This window comes from Manis javanica, chromosome 7 (assembly GCF_040802235.1).
Source record: "Manis javanica isolate MJ-LG chromosome 7, MJ_LKY, whole genome shotgun sequence".
Classification (NCBI taxonomy): Eukaryota; Metazoa; Chordata; class Mammalia; order Pholidota; family Manidae; genus Manis; species Manis javanica.
This window is the reverse complement of record NC_133162.1, coordinates 10897551-10910813: the sequence shown is the minus strand read 5'-3', so window position 1 is coordinate 10910813 and position 13263 is coordinate 10897551. Positions and strand designations below refer to the sequence as shown.

Below are 13263 nucleotides of genomic sequence, written 5' to 3'. Positions count from 1 at the left end.
CGTCAGATTATTGTGAGGTCTAATTGTGTTTAAGGAAAGAGATCCTTGATAAATATAGTAAGTCCTCATTACTTAGACATGGCCAGTACTAGCCATCTGAGTAGAAATGAAAGTTTTTCATTTAATTGACTTGGTTACCAGGTTTGTTACAGCCTGTGGGTCCCCCTCACCTGGGGCCAGTAGCCTCCAGCCTTGAGACATACTTAATCTCTTCTCGATGCAGTAATTTATCTGTAGGATGATAAACCTGTTCCATGGATAAAAATCTCAATTATACTTAGTATGCTTAATATACTTAGTTATAGTTAGTAAGTAGGAAAGTATGAACTATATTAGTTTTCAAGAAACATAAGAAAACATCTTAGCATTTTAGGGGGTAAGCTATAGTTATGTGGAAGATGTACTTTTTTTTTTAAGGTATCATTGATATACAATCTAATGAAGGTTTCACATGAGCAACATTGTGGTTATTACAGTCACCCATATTATCAAGTCCCCCCCACACCCCATTGCAGTCACTGTCCATCTGTACAGTAAGATCCTGTAGAGTCATTACATGTCTTCTCTATGCTAAACTGCCTTCCCCGTGACACCCCTACGTTATTATGTGTGCTAATCATAATGCCCCTTAATCCCCTTCTCCCTCCCTCCTCACCCAGCCTACCCAAACCCATCTCTTCTGTAACCACTAGTCCCTTCTTGGAGTCTGTGAGTCTGCTGCTGTTTTGTTCCTTCAGTTTTGCTTTGTTGTTATATTCCACAAATGCGTGAAATCATTTGATACTTGTCTTTCTCCGCCTGGTTTATTTCACTGAGCATAATCCCCTCTAGCTCCATCCATGTTGTTGCAACTGGTAGGATTTGTGTTCTTCTTATGGCTGAATAATATTCCATTGTGTTTATGTACCATATTGGAAGATGTACTTTTATATAGAAATGAATTTTGCCAATGATACTTTGTAAGATAGACTTTTCTAGTTTTCTAAAACTATTACAGATATAAAACTTTATATTTTTATAGAGTATGAGTTTATTTTATTTTATTTTATTTTATTTTATTTTATTTTTATTTTTATTTTATTTATTTTATTTTATTTTATTTTATTTTATTTTATTTTATTTTATTTTATATTTTATTTTATTTTATGGGAGGTCATTATTAGGGATTTAAATTCATCTTAAGTGTCATATAGAGTAAGCTGAAATGCTTCTGATATCACCACTTGTTATTTTTGAAATGGAGCCTATTAAAAGTACCTCTTGGCCTGCATGCTCTCCTTATGAGTCATTGTTAATTTTTATAAATCCAGATTTAGGAAACTTTAGTAGGCAAAAGAGCAGCCAGTCAAGAAACATTGAGTAGCTACTCTGTATGAAAGATGAACAAATTAATAATTGGCTCTTTAGTTGCTGAGAGTATTAGAAGCTCAGTGTGATGTGCTTTTAGCTGCCAGATACCTGACATAGAAAACCAGCAGGGTGTTGTGGTGTTATAGTATTACTTTTAATTCCACTTGATGTATGATTCTCCATGGAATACATTCAGGGTTATATAGTGCTCCATTCCCATGGGGTGGGCAGGGGTCAGCATTTCTCTTAATGAAATTAAAAATAGAAATGGTTTAAATATAAAACAAAGTTATATTAAACTTACGAATTCATATTTTTACTAGAAATTTAAATACATGTATAGGTTTGCATAAAACCTGCTTTATAAAAGATTCAAATTCATATTCATTTAAAAGTGCTAAATGGCCAATTAATAGCTTTGTAACTCTGGGGGGAAAAAACCCGGGGCAAAATACCTTTGAAACTGAAATCAGTCAAAGGGAGAAATAAAGTTTAAGAAACCCATTTATTGCTTACAAGTAGTTGTCCTGCATCTCTCTCGACCAGGCTCCAGCCAAAGAGGCAAGCTTCCCTCAACCTCTCTCCGGTCCAGATGCTTGCCCAAGTAATTGCCTGTTGATGTGGAGATGAACTACCTCTATCCACCCCTTGGAAACACCTGTCAGTATGGAGATACACTAAAGCCAGGCGAAAGATTCTGGAAATATTGCAATTTTACCCTCATGGCTTATGCAGTGAATACCAATAAAGTGGATTTTATGCACATATGGGGCTGAATTTAAATTCCTGTCAAAGTTTTGTGTGTTTTTTTTTTAAAAAGGCAGGATCCTTCAAATGGGAACATAATTTATCTTGAGATAAGCCAGTAAGGTACCCCAATTATTAGATTGTCTAGAATGTATAGTGTGTTAATATTATATTATGGATTGTTCAAAGATACATCATTTAAAAAAATGAGATCAAGAGAAACTAGAGATTTCACTTCTGACAGCAGTAGACAAGCAATATTTGAAGAGATAATTGCCAAGAATTTTCCAAAACCAACTATAAGTACAAGTCAGTTTCAAGAAGTACTTTGAACCAGAAGGAGAAAAATTAATAAAGAAAATCATACTTAGGCACTTAGTAATAAGACTGATGAAAACTAAAGACAAAGAAAACATCCTAAAAGCACACAGTTCTTCAGGCAAAGGGGAAATTATTCCAGATGGGGATGTGGAGATGTAGGAAGCAATGGAGATGCACAGGAAGGGCAAGTATTTTGGTAAATTTAAATAGATTTTGGCTTTTCATAGGATTTAAAATTAACATAGAATTAAAATACACAACAATAATTGTAAAACAGTTTAAGAGAGATTGGTGTTCTAAGGTGTTTTCACTGCCCAGGAACTGGTGAAAGTACTAATATACCTTGGGCTTTCTTAAGTTAGGGTTTATGTATCATCCCCTACAATGTAACCACTAACAGAATAATAAAAGACTGTAAAAAGTTAATAAGCCATGCAAATGCTAATGTTGCCGGGTAGCTGCCTCTGGGGAGGTCTCTCCTGCTCACTAGGTGAGGCAGGAGGAGAAACCTCAACCTGGACCAGGGAGGGTTCTTGACTCTGGATGAGAAAGAATTCTCAAACTGGTCAGATGAGTGTAGGTAAGGAAGGAGTTCCTTAAAGCAAGAGCAGCAGGGAAAGGCAGCTGCCCTGCAGGCAGCAGAGAACAGGAAAGAGCCAAGGCAAAGACGGTAAGGTCTCGGCCTAGGGCAGATTCTCTTGCCACCTCCTGAAGCCAGGGTCACCTGGCATCCTTTGTCTGCTTGGATCTGCAGGGCATGGGGATTAGCTCTCAACACCCCAGGATTTGGGGGAGCCACGGAGCACGGGATGGAGTGAGATTATGTTTTGAGAACTTCCCAAAGAAAGATTTTCAGGCAGGCTACTAAGAGCAGCTCACACAGCTGTAGTTCTGTCTGGGTCACCCAGGTGATGGAAACATGTAGGTCCAAATCTGAGCTCTTAGCAGCCCCTTCCTACTTATCAGGAGTAAAGCAGAGACAGAAATAGCAAAGAGACAAAATGCAATAATTTGAGCAGTGAGAAAGCTTTATTTGAAAGTACACCCTTAAGGGAAAGTGCAGACGTCCTCAGGAGGAGCACTGAAGGTTTGGGGATTCTGTCTTTAAGACTTTCAAGAGTGGGGTGAAGGGCAGAGGGGGGTTGTTGGTTGTACGGTTGACTTGTGGTCTCAAGATGCTTATCTCTGGTGAGAGACACCATGTCTCCTTTCCTTTATTATCAGTCGTCCAGCTAATCCTGCTAAATAAACCCAACACAAGGAATTTATTTATCCTGTTCTTCTCCAAGATAGTAGTTACCCTTAAGTAGTGGGGATATATCAGTTAAGACTGCTTACCCTGCCTTAAGATAGGCTGTTGGGTTATTGTCTGATTACCAGAGACTCTCTGCTTTTTATTGTCTTATTTTATTGTCTTATTTCTCAACTCTCTGCTTTCTAAAATGGAATCTTAGCCTTAGGATGGAGTCCCTTCTGTTCTTACCATACTGTTTATATCTCAGCATTTTTCATCATAGGCAGGAAAAGTTAATCATGATGCTTGTCCCATGTGTCTGCCCTGCCTCATTAACCTAATGTAAACTAGTATATCAAAGCCGACTTGAAAGTAAGAAGTGTAGAGAGGTACACGTTTCAAAAATAACAAAAGATTCAAGTCACCAGAACATGGAACAACTCTGAATTTGTATGCGCTGAGAGATGGCCTCAGTACACAGAAAGAGCAGTGAGTCATTTGTCTTCAGTTTATTGTTCAGACCGTCAGTCTGAAATGACAGAGAAACATTTAAGTTTTCTTATTAGCTTGACGTAGAAGAAAGGAAAGGTGAGTCTACTATAATCTCCTTTCCTAATTCTCTTTTAACTTCTTGACCAACGTATCTCCATTCTCTGATTGCATACGCCTCTGTGGCTTTCTGAGGCATCATCTTCAGAAGCCCCTCAAGAGTGTAGATATTTGAATGTTGTATTACAGACAACTTTGGAGTATATAGTAACACCTGTGTCTTTGGGTTCGTATTTATTGGCAAGTGGATGTGATTATATATTCTGTGCTGGCTCCTTCATTCACGGTGGACCATGACTGTGAGCGATAAGGCAGCGGGGTGGTCTCCACCTCACCATTTCCCAGCCTCTCCTCCATGGGCCCTCCAGGAGCAGTGGACCTAGGAGAGGAGAAGAGAGTGCTTTGTTCTCAGGAATGTAGTTGGCTGTTTGGGGCAAGATAAAGGAGGTAAACATGTAAGAGTTGATTGCAGACCCACCTTCTCTTTTTATTTTTACCTTTGGTCATATGTGAATGTTTAGAGAGATACAGTATGAGAAACTGGCAGGTGTCCAAAAAAGCAGTGGAAACAGGACCTACAGAATAAGTTATGGTTGTGTGCTACAAAAAATTAAGTCTTTTCTTTTTTCTCTTGAAAAATTTCTGCTGAACCCATTTGGGGTAGAAACAGTCTTTGGAAAAAGGTGAGCCAGAAGAAAAAAGATCAGGAAAGCAAAATCTGTACCACACAGGTATTTCATTGACTTAAAGTGTCTGGCACATAAATATGTGCTGTGTCATGCGTATTTCTATCAGTGGGAGCTCTGAATTGAATCTCAGGTTCCCCAGATGAACCAGCATGCCCTGGTCCCCTGCAGAGCCTGTTGGTGGTGAATGGGATGCTCTGAAGGCTGGTGGCTGTTGGGACACTGGGTAGGAAACCTCCTTTTTTGTGGTGGATTGTGGGTTGTATTTGTTCCCAGACCTATTTTACTTGCTATTTTAAGTACACAGTCTAATTAGATATTAAATAAATCCATCAACTCCTAAGTGCAAAAGGAAAGACTTCTTGTTTCTATGAAAGCTAAATTGGATGCTTTTCAAAGAGTACATAAAGCTGTGTTGCATTAAAATGAATTAAAGACAACAATGAATACCCACCAGTGGCTCATTCTCAAAAACAAAGTTCTCAGGAAATCAGTGTACATTTGAATGTTTCATATGAAAAAAATTACCTTTAAAAAAAAGTCATTTTTTTAAGCCCTCAAAATTAAAATGACCAATGCCAAGAATGGTAACCAATTGCTCATTTCTGCTAATCTTACATGAGTGAACTCACGAAGTGCAGTTTGGATTAGATTTAAAGAATTTCCATTGAACGGGGAATAAGGGTCAAAGGGAACTGTAGTTTCATCTGTAATGTTTACATTTTTAAACAAATGAAATGTATTCATATATTCCTTATATAATTAACATTAATAGGAATGACTGCTGGACACTCGGATCAAATACTTATCTTTTCTGTATGTTGGTAGGATGGATGCTGAGAAATGTGTAGATGCAGTTACTTCCTAGAGGTGAAGTCATGAGTAGAGAGGAAAAAATTAGTTTTTCCAAAATTGGATGAAAAAAAATTTTTTTCAATGAAAATGTTTATCCTGCAATTGTTTAATCCCTTCCAAGTCAGTCAGTGGTATAGGACAAGCAGTTGAATCTTTTCCAGGTTATTGTTTCAGCTTGCCCTAGTGGTCATAATTTCAAGATAATCACTTCCTAAGCATTTTTCTTATCTTGTTGAGGAAGTCAGATTTCCATGTATGTCTTTTCCTGGAGGAGCCAGGGTTACAAAACCGACCTTTTTCTCATTCTAATATATTTAAAAAGTTGAAAAAAATCTTCATGCTAAGGACCTTGCCAGACTACGTTACCTTTAATTTTTGGTCATACCACATGCCCAGATCTTAGTGTGGCAGGTTTACTTGAGCCAAGTTCCTTTCTGGTGGTGATATAAATTAAATTAATACAATAGCTTGGGTTGGTGCTTTTAATTTTTTTATTACAGAATTATTCTTGATGGATAATGGGATTGCTAAACAATAATGATATTGTACATTTGCATTTTTCTTATATTAAAACTCAGACTATGAAAACTATATTTGGATCATTTAACACTGTAACTAACATGCTCGTTCTTTCCAGACTTCTGAGCATTGTTGTGTTTTCACTTAAGGCAAATAATTACAAAAATAGAGATTGCTGTTATTTCCCATAAAGTTTTTCATTTGTTTGTTTTGTTTTCTGGAGTCAGTGATTTTTTTGCCTGGAAATAATCTCAGTGTCCAATTCAAAGTTCTCCTTTTCTTTCCATTGTGATAATTACTCCTTTGAACACTACTCCATACACTTCTCCAGATGCTGTTTACATCTTTTCACTAATGTTGATACATTTCAAGAATTAATAGACTTAGATTAATCTCTGTCTTTGGCAGAAAATATACTTTTTAATTTTTTATTCTCTGCTAGGTAAGACTCCTAACAAGTTCTTGTTCTTTATAAGCTTTTTTATTGAGATGTAATTCACATGCCATAAAACTCAACCTTTTAAAATAAATGGACAATTCACTGGTTTTAGTATAATCACAAGGTTGTACAACCGTCACTACTCTCTTAATTCCAGAACATTTTCATTATCCCTACCTACTTAGATTATAACTAATAGATATCTATCTGCATATCAGTTACACACTTAGTTTTTTCTTTTTTATCAATGTGTGAGAATGAAAACTGTAAGACAGGAAACTACATATTAAAAGACTTTTGAAACATTCTAAATCAATGCTTTGTAAATCTGATTAGAAGTCAATTATAAAAAAACAATTTTATCCATGGCCCCTATACTCCCCGCTGCTCAATTATTTCAGATTATTTCAGATTCCAGATATCATATTTATCCGCAAATGCTTCAGTGTGTATTTTAACACATCTGTTAACACACCTTCTGTTCCCTGACTTTATCATGATTTAGTAGATGCCCATGTTTACATGGGTCTGTGTCTGTCTTCTCGCTCTGTTCTACTATTCCTTTGTCTGTTCCTATACCAGTAGCACATTGTCTCATTTCCAGTAGCTTTACAGTATGTTTTGCTGGCTGGTAAACATTACTTAGTAATGATAACATGGATTGTAAAAGTTATTGTTTAATCCTTATAGCTACTCTCTGAGGTAGGCAGTTTTATCCTTTTCTATAGACAAGGAAACCCAGAATCAGAGCAGTTATATGTTGTGCTGCGAAGTACATGGCAAATAAGCGGTAGAGTTAGAATTTGAGTCTTGAGTTCTGACCTCAAAGTCTAGAACATAGAAGACTCCAGAACAGGGAAGGCTGCTGTTTATAAAATTGTTTATCTGTTGTTTGAGATCATTTACATTATATTTCCTCAGATTTAATCATCATTACTCGCCAGGTATACTGAACTGTAATCTGTATTGTTTTAAAAGAAGCACTTCAATTTTTCATGGTTTTTTCCTCTGAGTATTTCACTAAACTCTAAAAACGTGTATTTTATTTTAAAATATATTTGAGTTCATAAGTTGAATTTCAATATTGGCAATACCAATGTTTTTAATGGAAAAAAAGGATACCTTTTGGTTTCCCAAGGAAGTTTATGTGTTTCAAACCTCTGTGTTTAAAATTAATACTATATTTTGGTACTATGCCATTAGATGGTTCATTTGAAAGACCATTTATTACATTTGATTATGCACATTATCAATTTTTTTGTCATTGCTGTAATTTATTATAATCATAGTTCCCAATGTTAATGTAAAATGAATCCAAAGTAAACTGCAACAAGAAGACATAAACTTAGGGAGAGGGTGTCCTGCTGTTGGCTGGTCAACTGCCAGCTCTAAATGGTTCAGTGTGAAATAGAAATTACTCCTGGAGGTTAAGAAACCTGTGGTAAGGATTTCTTTTTTTTTTATTTTAATTTTTTATTAAGGTATGATTGATATACACTCTTAATGAAGGTTTCACATGAAAAAACAATGTGGTTACTACATTTACCCATATTATCAAGTCCTCACCCATACCCCAATGCAGTCACTGTCCATCAGTGCAGCAAGATGCTGCAGATTGATTATGTGCCTTCTCTGTGCTTCACTGTACTCCCCATGAGCCCCCACACCACGTGTACTAAACATAATACCCTCAATCCCCTTCTCCCTCCCTCCCCACCCGCCCTTCCACACCCCTCCCCTTTGGTAACCACTAGTTCATTCTTGGAATCTCTGTGAGTCGGCTGCCATTTTGTTCCTTCAGTTTTGCTTCATTGTTATACTCCACAAATGAGGGAAATCATTTGGCATTTGTCTTTCTCTGCCTGGCTTATTTCACTGAGCGTAATACCCTCTAGCTCCATCCATGTTGTTGCAAATGGTAGGATTTGTTTCTTTCTTATGGCTGAATAGTATTCCATTGTGTATATGTACCACATCTTCTTTATCATTCATCTACTGATGGACACTTAGGTTGCTTCCATATTTTGGCTATTGTCAATAGTTCTGCGAGAAACATTTTTTTTAAAATTTTTTAATTTTGGTATCATTAATCTACAATTACATGAAGAACATTATGTTTACTAGGCTCCCCTCCTTCACCAAGTCCCCCCCCCCCCATACCCCTTCACAGTCACTGTCCATCAGCGTAGTAAGATGCTGTAAAATCACTACTTGTCTGCTCTGTGTTGCACAGCCCTCCCCGCACCCCCCACGCACTATACATGCTAATCGTAATGCCCCCTTTCTTTTTCCCCACCCTTGTCCCTCCCTCCCTTCCCACCCATCCTCCCCAGTCCCTTTCCCTTTGGTAACTATTAGTCCATTCTTCGGTTCTGTGATTCTGCTGCTGTTTTGTTCCTTCAGTTTTCCTTTGTTCTTATGCTCCACATATGAGTGAAATCATTTGGTACTTGTCTTTCTCTGCCTGGCTTATTTCACTGAGCAAAATACCCTCTAGCTCCATCCATGTTGTTGCAAATGGTAGGATCTGTTTTTTCTTATAGAAGTTGTGTTTTTTGGGTAAATTCCAAGCAGTGGGCTTTCTGGGTCAAATGGTATTTCTATTTTTAGTGTTTTTAGGAACCTCCATATTGCTTTCCACAATGGTTGAACTAGCTTACATTCCCACCAGTAGTGTAGGAGGGTTCCCCTTTTCTCCACATCGTCGCTAGCATTTGTTGTTCTTAGTCTTTTTGATGCTGGCCATCCTTACTGGTGTGAGGTGATATCTCATTGTGGTTTTAATTTGCATTTCCCTGATGATTAGTGAAAGGATTTCTTTTTATTAAAAAAAAAAGTACTTATATTCAACAGTGTACTTATGTGTTATGTGCTTTATTTATTATGTGTTAAGTTTATTATATGTTGGGTGCTTGGCAACCTTGATCCATGCCTGACATACTTCCAGCACATGGTAGGTCCTTGGTTAATGTTTAATGATAATAATGAAATGACGTGTAGAAGCCTTGAAACTTTGGAGTAAATTTCCACCTTACTTTATGAACAATTATGAAAACTCTTTCAAACTCCTGTATTTATAAAATGGCTTAAGAACATCTTCAAAGCACTGTCTCTAAAATGAGAGTTGATTAATATGTAGGGGAAAAAATAGAGGAAATTGAAATACTATATATCTTTTAAAAAAGCATTTTTTTCATATGGGGAATTATATATCCATCATGTTATTTTTCTGTACTTATAATATCCTGAAACACTATTTCAATTATTTTTATTTTGGGTACTAATTAGGTAGTATTTTTTTAAGGATATAACCTTATAAACTGAAAAATTGCTTTTACATGTTGCCTTTCTTAGACTATTTCTCATTTAATTAAAAATATTTCATGAGAAGTAAAAATTTGGATTGGAAACATAACTTTTGGGCCTCTGGATGTTTTTTTTCCTTTTCTCCTGTATTTATTAAAGATTTCTTTCATTTGTTTACCATCTCCACACCCCCTTCCCTTTCTCCTCAATGTATTTATTTGCTCAGTCCTAGTGTACACATAAAGTAATCTGGAATTACTAACCCCTGCCCTCCTGAAAAAACAAATTCACTAACTGGAGTATAATATTGTATATAATTCTTTTTGTCTTTGCCCCTACAAAATAGTGTTTCTAAATAAAGTTATTGGGGTGAGTTCCCCCGATCCCATCCTGTTTCCTACAGTGTTTGTAGCAGAGTTGGATTCTCTGCCTTTGTGGTTGATTTGACTAATTTCTTTATTTTTGACAAGATGTGAAACCATACCATGGTTCTAAGAGACAGCACTATACAAAAGGGTGTACTCAGAGAACTGGCATTTCTTCTGATCCCTTTTATCATTCCCTCTTCCCCATTCTTCTATCCCATTTCTGCCTACCTTCTGTAGGTAGCTGATCTCATTTCTAATTTATCTGCCCTCTTGTTTTTTTGTACAAATGAGCAGATATATGCATGTCTTTTCATATCTTCTTTCTTACATAAAGGATGGCATACCCTAGATATTCTTTTGTATTTTGATTTAATGTATCTTATTATATGTCCTTATATATCCATATTTGATCCTTATTATGTTATATTGATAGTATAACCAGCTTATCCACTTAAATAAATCCAGGAATCACTCCTTTCAGTTCATAGAACACTTCTAGTTCTTTTTTATAGCTGCATAGTACTCCACCAAGTAGATGTGCAAAAGTTTATTCAACCATTTTCCTATGTCTGGGCAGTCAAGTTGTTTGCAGTATTTTGCAATTACAAAATGTTGCAGTAAGTAGACTTAAGTGTATATACTTTTATGTTGCTGGGTATCTTCAGGGTGAATTCACAAGAGTAGGATTGCTAGGTTAAAAGGTAAGTGCTTATGTTTTATCATTAGGTATCACTAAATTTCTCTCCAGAGAACTTGTATGCATTTGTATTCCCAAAAGCCCTAAACAAGAGTGCCTGTTTCCCCACAGATTTGCCAGTCAGTGTGTTGTCATACTTTATGTTCCCCAGTCTAATGGGGTGGGAATGGTATCACTACATTTTAATTTGCATTTCTCTAATTATAAGTGAGATAGAACATCTTTTTCAGTATTTAAGGCCATCTTTATATCTTTGTCACATGCTTTACTTCAAAAGGTTATGTCTAATGCATATTTTGTTGTTGTTAGATCATCTACCTTCAGCGTGCCAGGACTCTATGTATCACTTTATAGATACCAGGCATTACTTTGACTTTTCTCTTTCAGATCTTCCATGGTGGCTTATTTTAATTCGGCAGAAAGCATTGGTGGGCAAACTTCCAGGAGACCATGAGGTCTGTAAAATTACCAAAATTGCTGTGCTATCACTTTCTGAAATGGAACCTCAGGATCTTGAGCTGGAGGTAAGGGGAAGTCTCAGGAAATTTTATAGAAACTTGATATTATAATCACAAATACGAGGATTTGGTTTAATAGACTAGAATCATAAAATTTTAGAGCTGGCAATCATCTTTAAAGGAATTTAGTCCTGTGGTTTTCCAGCTTCATTTTAGTAGTGGAGCCTTTGTTTCAAAAGTTGTGAAATCGAACATGTAAGATGCATAAAAGGAGAGCTGCTTTGTTTGAGGTGGGGATGGGGGCAGAGGGATCTTTGGGGCCCTGCCCACTTGGCCTGTATTGGAAATAAAGTATCTTCTGTTTCCAGGGGCCATAGGACTCTGCACAGCATAGTTTGAAAACTATAATTTTTGGAGGGGAGAGGAGAGTCAAGAAGGCAAGATACAACTTTTCCTGTATCTTCTTCTATCTGTATTTCCTGAAAATTTTTAAGCATGTATTTCTTTTGTAATATTTTAAAGTTTTTTTTTTTTTTTAAAGAAGGTAAACCACTAATCTTTTTATTTATGCAGGAGGAAACCAAGCCCACAATAGAGTGGTTTAAGGCCTAAATAATGAGCTTGCCCAGGGCCAGTGTTTTTCACCACCGTGTACTGCTGCTGCCTGGTGAACATAACCCATGAAAGTATTTGTAGCATGTCTGCTGTTGGTGTGGGATGTGGCATCAATGATATCATCACTCTGCCATAGTCCTAGCCTGTTTGGATTACTGTGTGGTGTGCTAGGCAGGTCCTAAGGGTTACATGGATTGTTATATTTAATCCTTCGGGCCACTCTAGAAGGTAGGCACTGTACGATCCATGTTATACAGATGAACAAAGGAGGCCTGACAAGGGTTAAGTCACAGCTGGCATGTGGTGGGGTCCGAACCTGGACTCAGGCCATCTGGTCCTATGTCACTCTGCTGAGCTGTCTCCTTGTTACCTGAACACCAGGTAATAGGAACATAGTACCTACCAGCCCTCAACTCAGTACTTGTTTTACCAGGCTGAGTTCTTGAAGGGGAAGTTTGGGGATAGGGTTAAATTGTTTAAAATAGATGTTCTTTGTTTTGAAAAAAACAGCCCTTAAAGTTTTATAGGCTTCTGTTTCATGCCTGCATATTTTATTTGCTATATCTTGTTGCCTTACTAGATAACCATTTTCCAGAGTTAGTTTCTCATTAGATATCTGTTTAAAATTGTAGCTCCAGATGAAGATAGATAGATGCCAACTTTTAAAGTAAAAACATTTACTCTCCTTTTCTTAAGCACCAACATCATCCCTAATCTTGGTTGTGAAATGTAAGTTGCTAGAATAATAGAAGAATTAGTGGGGCACCCTGGGGCTTGTGGTGATGGTGTTCTTTTTGTGTATTAAGGTTGTGAGAAGGGCCTGTGCACAAACTGCATACAACTGTCTGGGCTTCTGGAAAAGGGAAGGTGATTCCTCTGTCAATGTCTTATGTTGTAATCCCAAGAGCTCTGTCTAAACAAAGCATGTTAGGACTGTAAGGGATTTTAGGAAGTAATTTTCTCTATCTCTGTTTTATGGTAGGAATGAATTTAATGTTTTAAAAAATAGTGGTGTATACTTTCTTTTTTAAAGTTAACTATATGGGCAATTCAAAAATATTCTTTGAAAATGTTTCCATATTTAATTTTAAATTACTATTTAGAAAAATCTGTTCAGAG

General features: G+C 36.7%; 1 protein-coding gene across 2 annotated transcripts in view; it reads left to right on the top strand.

The window, feature by feature from the left end:
• INPP5F (inositol polyphosphate-5-phosphatase F) overlaps positions 1 to 13263 on the top strand; it is a 95846-nt gene that overhangs the window by 35318 nt on the left and 47265 nt on the right. Inside the window, exon 3 of one of the 2 annotated variants that reach the window (XM_073240307.1) lies at positions 11459 to 11595. The exons of the other annotated variant lie outside the window; for it this stretch is intronic. Coding sequence (XP_073096408.1) covers positions 11459 to 11595 — 137 coding nt within the window. The remainder of the gene's footprint in view (positions 1 to 11458; positions 11596 to 13263) is intronic. 2 annotated transcript variants of the gene reach the window in all.